This window comes from Quercus robur, chromosome 8 (genome assembly GCF_932294415.1).
Source record: "Quercus robur chromosome 8, dhQueRobu3.1, whole genome shotgun sequence".
NCBI classification, from domain to species: domain Eukaryota; kingdom Viridiplantae; phylum Streptophyta; class Magnoliopsida; order Fagales; family Fagaceae; genus Quercus; species Quercus robur.
The window spans coordinates 33,320,368-33,328,733 of NC_065541.1; the positions used below are offsets into that span (position 1 = coordinate 33,320,368).

Below are 8,366 nucleotides of genomic sequence, written 5' to 3' on the forward strand. Positions count from 1 at the left end.
TTGGCTCGGCGGCCCTGCATCGCAGTCGCCGCCTCTTCGCCATCCCTATCATTTTCCTTTTCCTGAGTGTTTTGTCCATTGCTCTCTGTTTTCTTTCGTTTCTGCACAACCAAGTCTTGTTCAAGTTTCATAATGGGAACCGGACTAGGCCTTTTGCTCCCCAGTAAGTCAAGGCCCATGCTCTCATCATTACATTGGGCCTTCCTCGCGAGTCTTTTCCAGTGCCCACTCTTCGGGCCCAAGGTCTCTGCCACCCAGCCCGTCTCTTCATTAAAACACATGGCCATTGGGCCTGTTTCTTTCTCATTTTTAATTGGGTTTTCAACCCCACTTAGGCCTTTCAAACTTGGCGCCAAAAGGAAGTCAAAATGAGGCTCTTGCTTCTGTTGAGTCCCTTTCTCCCCCCTCTGATCACTCACATCTTCATTTTGGATTGTGGGTTTGGTCAAACTTTCCTTTTCCTGGAAAGGAATAATGCTTTCCTTGTTCAACCCGAAGCTACTGCCCATACCATTTCCATGAATACATCCTGGAGCTTGATCTCTAGTATCATGCCCTTTTGTCCCATCCTCTTTATCCCTGTTTCCTAGGCTGTTCATCGCTGACCCCTCCGCAACTTCCACCCCCAATGCCACAGGTGGCGCGTGAGAGGGCTTCCCCGAGAGTTTTCCCACATTTCCTCCTTGTTTGTCTCCCATACTCGGCCCAAAACTCTGACCTCCTCTCGGTGCCTCACCTTCGACCCTTCGAATTGTCTCACCTCTTAACCACGGTCCATATTGAAGGTTTGTTTGCTCCTTTTGGTTTTCTTTCTCCACTGCTTCCGCACAGTCCCTGAGGTCGTGGTTCAGCAGTCCGCATCTGTAGCAGAAATTTGGAAGCCTTTCATACCTGAAACTAATCCATCTTTGCTCGCCCCCTTCAATCTTAACTTTCTTTCCTCTGACTAACTTCTTTGTAACATCGATCTTCACTCTAATCCGGAGATACTTTCCCCATTGAACCCCAGACTCAACTGCATCAACGGACATCACCTCTCCTAGCGTGGACCCTATAGCCCAGCCCGTCTCACAGGTTCTGCTCATCAATGGGAGGTTATGAATCTGAATCCAAAACGGCGACTGCTTGATAGATATATCCTTTGGAACTTGTTCACCGTCAAACTCCTTTAACAAAACTAGTTGTTTCTCATAGCTCCAGGGGCTCATATCCATAATTTTCTTCTTGTCCCGTCCATCTCCAAACTCGACTAAGTATAGCTCATCGTCAATCTCCGTTATCTGCACTCCTTTGTTGGGCTTCCATATCATCCTCAGATTTTTCCGAAGTGCTTCCAGCGATATACTTCTGTGTGCCAGCACTTTCATCACGAGGCATTTCTTACCTATTTCCTTTGCTGCTTCTGTGCTATTGCTCCCCAGAGAAATACTCTCATCTTCCTCTTCCGTAAAAGAGAGTTTCTTCCATAACTCTTCCAGCTCTGCCGTCATAGTTTCGCAGAGCTACTAACCCGACCTCACTGAAACAGGAGGTCACAACACTCTTGCAAGGAGACCTGCAAGACACAACTGCATCTACATGCACGAGAGCACGAGAGCACTTTTCGAATCTATGGCAAATGGCTTCACAACCATGTATTCACATGCTTAAAAATTAAATGGTGGGAATCCATAGATATGAAAGGATACTCCTATGCGTTAATGAAATGGGCTCTTTTGGCTATAACAAAAGAAATATAAGAAAGCAAATTTGGTGAAATATTATTTATGAACGAATCACCACCCACACTTTCCTTCTGCTTTAAGCAAATTTTTTTTACATGTGATTGAAACTTGAAAGCATCCATCAATAATAATTAAGTTCATTTTTATACGCAATACGAAATTTTAGCTAACATTGGTACTTTTGACAACAATATATTGATAACTTGAAGCTATATTATTCCGGTTCTGGACTTTGAAGTAGGAAAATTTAAAAATTACTCTGTTCTGGCTTTGGGTTCATTGTGGTTCCTATTATTAATAAATGACAGAAGAATCGATTCTCCAAAAAAATAAAAATTGACAGAAGAATCTTAACCCTCCCAATCCTTACACCTATACAAAATAAGAACCAAAATTGTCAGTTTCGAAAGAAGCATCACCTGATATAAAAAGATATGTAGGATGATAACTAGTTTGATTACTTAAATTTTACAAAAGCTCAATCTATCTTCGAAATTGGTAATGATTAGTTTTATTTCTTAAATTTGCAAAGCTCAACCTTACTGGGGAAGTTCTTAGAGCACTAGCATTAGGGAGTAAAAACCCATCAATTACTATTTTTAGCAAGTAACAAGGTAAAAAGAAGCTACATTCCGGGGTGGGTTTTTATTTTCTTTTACCATCCATGAATAGTTAATTCTCATATATGAGAACTAACTGTAGCTCAGGATGCAAAAATATATTATTATTTTATTAGCAAATATCTGATGGTGTTTAGAGAGAGAGAGGAAAGATTTATAATATTTTTTAGTATAGATATATTATTTTATTGTGTTGGTTTATATTATTTTATTGTGTTATATGTAAAAATAGAAACTGGGATGTTGGTTGAGTTGTAAAATAAAATGGTAAAATAGATAAAGTAGGTTTTTAAGGTGTAAAATATAAACTGACATACATTCCCAGATGCTAGTGCTCTTAGTTTTTAAGTAAAGAATGAGCAGCACCTGGCTTGGGATATGGCAAATGTAAGGAAAATTTAGCATGTGAGCCCCAAAGTAGCTCAACAGTCGAACATGGAAACATGTAAAAATGCAAATTTTTTTGCCATAGTGCTACAGTACCGTCCTAAAGGTAGGACGACACTGTAGCACAATGGTATAACAAAATATTGTTTTTTAATGTTTGGTTCTTCTCTTTCCTCTCTCATTATTTCATTATCTTTCTCTCTCTTCCTTTTCTGTCTTTCTTTTTGCTCTCTCTTCTTCCTGCTCTCTCTTCTTCAAACTCGAAAACTCTGTGTTTGTTTTTAGACCCCTTTAAAACTAGATTGTTTAACCTAATTAATTAATCAAGTGAATACTTAGATTTATTATTCAGATCTAGGTTAAAACAATAACAATCATATCATGTAAAGCAGCGGAAATATAAAGAACACATGATATGATAATCTAGGAAAACTAAACCGGTAAAAAACCTAGGGAGGATTTAACCTAACTATCTTCAAGGTAAAAAGCAAATCCACTAGAAAGAATTGAAATTTATACAATAGCGACTTAGACCACTAACATCCTATTGCTACCTCGAGTAGAAAACTTACTACCATGACCCCATGATAGCTCCGAGTCCACAGACTACTTCTTTCTTTGGCCTTTGCAAAACACAAACACCCACATTTGGAACTTTGAGATCCTACTCAATGGTTTAGCAACACAAACTCTCCTATTTGTGACTCCAAGACCATCCTTGAAGGTTTAGATCATTAGCACCTTTGATGACTAGAGAAGGCAGCAACTTCTACAACACCAGATCTTAAGATTTCTTCAAGTAATAACACTGGTAGAAGATATGAGAGAGTTTTTTAGGAACAAAACCCTAAATACAAAAGAGGCACACTCTTCTCTCTCTAAAAAAAATCTTATAAAAACGTGTTTAGGGTTTCCTTTATACACTGGGAGAAGTAGATTAGAAATCCTAATCCTTAATGGGCTTGAACTGCTATTTGGGCTTAATTAAAATTTTACAAATATGACTTTCGATTGGTCGAGCCTGTCTTTCGATCAATCAAACCAGGCAGATTATGAAATCTTCTTCCTGCAACTTATATATTCTTAAATCTTGACTTGAATCACCTTGAGCATTGTCTAATAATACCTATAAACTCTAAGATCTATATCTAGACAAGTTTGTATTTACGGTTTGCCAATTATTCTAAACATTTAGAACCTAACACTCGGCCTTCCTCTCTCTCTCAGATCGACATGGAGGCAACGGTGTTGGAGGCTTGATCAACTTCTGTGGTGGAGGCGTGGAGGTCGTAAGCCGTGGTAGAACTGTGGTGGAACTGTGGAGATCGTGGCTAGGTAACTGAGGTGGTGGTGTTGTGTTCTGATGATGGGTAACGATGGCCACCACCAACATAGGCCGCCGCCGCATGCAAGCCTTTCTCTCATCCTCTCTCTCTCTCTCTCCACATAGCTCATCTCAGACCAAGCATTTCTCTTCCTTCTCCCTCGTGTTGCTCTCTCTTCTCTTCAAACCCATTTTCTTCAAACCCAAAACCCATGCACATGAACACCATCACTAGAGCCACCCATGGCCAGACCCATTAAGTAGTGTTTATGTTTGGATTGATGGCAGTGGCAGTGGCAGTGGCAGTGATTATTTTTGGGTGATTTGGTGGATTTGCTGCTTTTTTTTTTTCTTTGAGAAAAATTTTGGCTGGGTTGTTGTTGGTTAAATAATGGGTTTTGGTGTGGTGGTGCCTACTGTTGGTGGCGGTGTGGCTGAGAGAGAGAGAGAGAGGCAGTGAGGAAAAGTGACAAAAATTAGGGATAAAGGAAAGAGAGAGATAATTTTATATTATTTTTTTATTGTATAATTTATATTATTTTAATGTGTAGTATGGTAAAATAAAAATTGAGATGTTAGGAGTATTGTAAAATAGTATAGTATAATTGATAAAATAAATTTTTTAGATTATAAAATAGGATAGGATAGAAATTCCAATTGGGGATGCTCCAACAACTCTTCACTCTTCACATGCCCGGATTACCTCTACAAAGCAAAAATTTAAACCTCGGAATCTGTATCAAGTTTGAGGACGACAGCTTAAACTTTGAGTGCGATAACAAAAGCAGCTAACGTTGTCCTCTAGATGAGGGAAATTATCCAAGAGGTTGAGTTGGGCAAACAAAGCCATTCGTGATTTAAGGATTTTAGTACAATGGAAGAGAACATGGCAGAAATGGTCACGAATTGAATACAACCGCAATTACTTTGTCAAAAAGCAAATCTAACAAAATTGCTTCTTGTCTACCACAAAAATTACAATAACCCAGGAAAGAGGAGGCAAGTACACCTAATGAATATACCACCAGGCCTTGTGCCTAAGTGGTACCCGGGCTTGTAGCCTTGTTAAGCTCGGGGGTTCGATCCCCCTTAATAACAAATTACCCAGCCCAAAAAAAAATAGAAAGGTGCACATAATGAATATGCTTAGGAGAATCCAAGGAATGAGGTTAATGCAAGATCAAATCAAGTCATAATGGAAAAACATATTCCTAATTCTTCTTTTGTCTTTTTTCTTTTTTTTTTTTTTTTTTTTTTTTTTTGAGCAATAATTCTTCTTTTGTTTTGGACGGGAAAGGGGTGAATGTGATAAAATTGAAAACATACATTGCATATGCCAGGTAAATAGGTACATGGAATTTCCCATTCTCAATGGGAAGTGCACATGGAAACATTGGTTAGCCAGCCCTCTCTGTTGGAGTGAGAAGGTAGAGAAAGGTGTACTGATGTGCAGTGCAGACCTTGGCCTCTGGGGCATATTATACTCAAAACCACTAGTGTACAATACAAGAACTGCATCACATCAAATGTGTATTAAATGGTTCTTGCCCAAAAAAAAAAAAAAAAAAAAAAAAAAAAAAAAAAAAAAACCTATCCATCTCAAATGCCATTCCCATTCCATGCCCTACTAGTACTTAACAAAACATCATCCTCCACCTCTCCCCTTCCTCCATTACCATAAATATGTTTTTTTTTTCTCATTATACCCATCCTCCAAGTCACCTTTATTCTTATCCAAAAAAGAAGGAAAAATAAAAAATAAATTAACACCATCCACATGAAAAACCAACAACCAACCCCTAATTCCAATTCTTCCAATAATTTCTAAAATCAAACACCAGTTTCACGCAAAAAGAAAAAAAAAAAGAAAAGAATAAATTAACTTATTTTTAATCGGATAATTTTGTACAGACAAAAAGAAAAAAAATTCAGACAATGAGAGACTCTCAAAAGTCAGATCTCATACACTGCTTTGTAATACGATCTAATTATCTTCAACAATACAGAGACAAAATAATTCATAGCCCATGAAAGTTGAAGAAACTACAAGATCGCATAACAACTCAAATACCCTACTATTCTACATCATAGGAGTTATAATCTAACACAGACAAGGATTTAAAACAAAAACAAAACAAAAACAAAAAAAACCAATTTCTCTTCAACGTTCAACCACTGGAACGATTTTTTTTTTTAATCATTTTCCCGAGAAAATAAGATAGAAAAAACAGAAAGTAAAAAAAAGAAAAAGAGAAAAGTTGACCATTAGATCCACAATCAGAGACACAAAGCGGTGGCTTGAAGATCATCAGCGATGCCGAAATCTTCATCCATCGGAGGAGGTAGATTCAGATCGAACGGCTGGATCTTACGAAACGAGGAGGTGAGAACACAGTAGTCGTCGTTGTCATCATCAACCACCGAAGACGACGAGTCGCAGTCGCTACGGCAATCATCGGGTGCAACAGGGTTCACGATCTTGACCCTTGAGACCGGATTCGAAACGACCCTGGGGCCACTAAACGACTCCACCGTACTGCTCATACTACTTGTCGTTGGCCTGTTGGGTTGAATCGGATTGAACTTAGTACTGGCAGAAGAGGAAAATCTGGGTTGTTCGTCTCTGATTGCTGGAAGAGTTGCTAGCTGAGGAGCGGTGAGAGGGAAATTAATCTTCGCTTTTGGACCACGCAACGACAACGCTGCGGTGTCGTAGGCACGAGCAGCATCCTCCGCGGAATCGAAGGTGCCGAGCCACACACGTGTCTTCTTCCATGGATCTCGGATCTCGGCCGCGAAACGACCCCACGGTCGTTTCCTCACACCTCTGTATTTAACGTTGTTGTTGTTATCGGTCGATGTTCTAATGAATTGGTTGAATGTTGTTGGTTTGGTTGGATCTGCGGTTGTTGGTGCTCTTCGCCGCATGGAGAAAAAGATAATATAAAAAAAAAAAAGGGGGGGTTTTTTTAGAGTGGTAGAAATGAAATGATGGCAAAGAATACCACCAAATTAAAACACCACTACGAACGGAGATTGAAGAAGATATGTAAATGTTAAATCAAAGGCGGCTCTTCATTTCTGCTCTATGAAGAGAGGATAGGAGAGGTGGGTTTTTGATAGAGTTTTTACCTCGGTTTCTGTTTCCCTTTTGTTTTCTCACTCTTTTTTATGTTATCTCTCCGGAAGGAGAAATCCGGGGCTTCATTTCTTTTGGATGAATTTGGCTTTCTTTTATTCGGACAGGGTATGATATTGTTGCGGATGTGAAATGACTGAATTACCCCTTCTTTCTTTTTCTTTTCTTGCTTCTATTACTGCTACTTTTTGTCTTTTTAATCAATGTTGGAGAAGGTGGAATTTTGTGATTTGCGTGCCCATTCCATTTTATGAAATTAGTCCATCGGGTAATATGGAGAAATACGCAAAGGTGTCACATGGGCAATGGGCGGCGTTTAACTTGGTGTTTGAAATTGAAAATGATAGGTGAAATAAAATTTGATTTTTAAGAGTTAGATTGTGGTTTAATTGTTCCTCAAAAAAAAAAAAAAAAAAGATTGTGGTTTAATATTTTATTATCTACTAAAAAAAAAAAAAAAAAAAAAAACCCACACACATGGGTTAAGGTTTTCTATTAAAAATTTAAAACAGTTTAAAGAAATTATATATATAAGGGTACCCCTTATTAAGTTATTGAAATTATGAGTGTAATACTATTATTTGGATATTATATCAAAATGGGCCTTACGATGGAAAAGAACTATTTGTTAAAATTTGGGTAAATAATAATATTACATATTTGTCAAAATTTTCTTTACAAGCAGAATCGGAAAAATGTATAACAGCGTGGCAAGCACGTTCATAATTTTCTCATTGCATAGGCCTACACCAAGTCAGAAGTCACCAACATTGATTTGCAGCTTTTATTTGAGAGATACGCCCCCCAAACGTATAATTCTTGGCATATGACCACGTGGATGAGGCTGATCAAACCAAATAACCAATGCTTGAAATAGAAATTAAGCATTTCTTTACCCAGATTAGCAATACCAAGCAGGTGAAAAGGTATCATTGAACAACCATTAGGGTTAAAATTTTATATGTATATAGGTGGGTGCAAAAGAGAGACCAAACCGCAACAAGAACTTTGACATTGGCCAAACAATGATGAAACTATGTATCCAATGGCCACTTCATGAATTTCTTTTAAGGTATTTCTTTTAAGCTAGTTGTTAAGAAACTTAAATTATATAAGATTAAATTAAAAAATTTTGAATATATTGACATTACCAAAAAAAATGTAATACATGA

At 38.0% G+C, this 8,366-nt stretch overlaps 1 protein-coding gene across 1 annotated transcript; it reads right to left on the minus strand.

Annotated features, from left to right (window-relative positions):
* Positions 1 to 5,996: 5,996 nt before the first annotated feature.
* On the minus strand, positions 5,997 to 7,277 carry LOC126695261 (ethylene-responsive transcription factor 3-like). Its single transcript, XM_050391937.1, has one exon. It carries the CDS (start codon positions 6,981 to 6,983, stop codon positions 6,333 to 6,335), a length of 651 nt encoding a protein of 216 aa, XP_050247894.1. The 5' UTR covers positions 6,984 to 7,277; the 3' UTR covers positions 5,997 to 6,332.
* Between the last annotated feature and the right edge of the window lie 1,089 nt (positions 7,278 to 8,366).

Bases quoted from the DNA above. Each gene is read 5' to 3' on its own strand.
- LOC126695261 (XM_050391937.1), bottom strand. From the start codon at position 6,983: ATGCGGCGAAGAGCACCAACAACCGCAGATCCAACCAAACCAACAACA.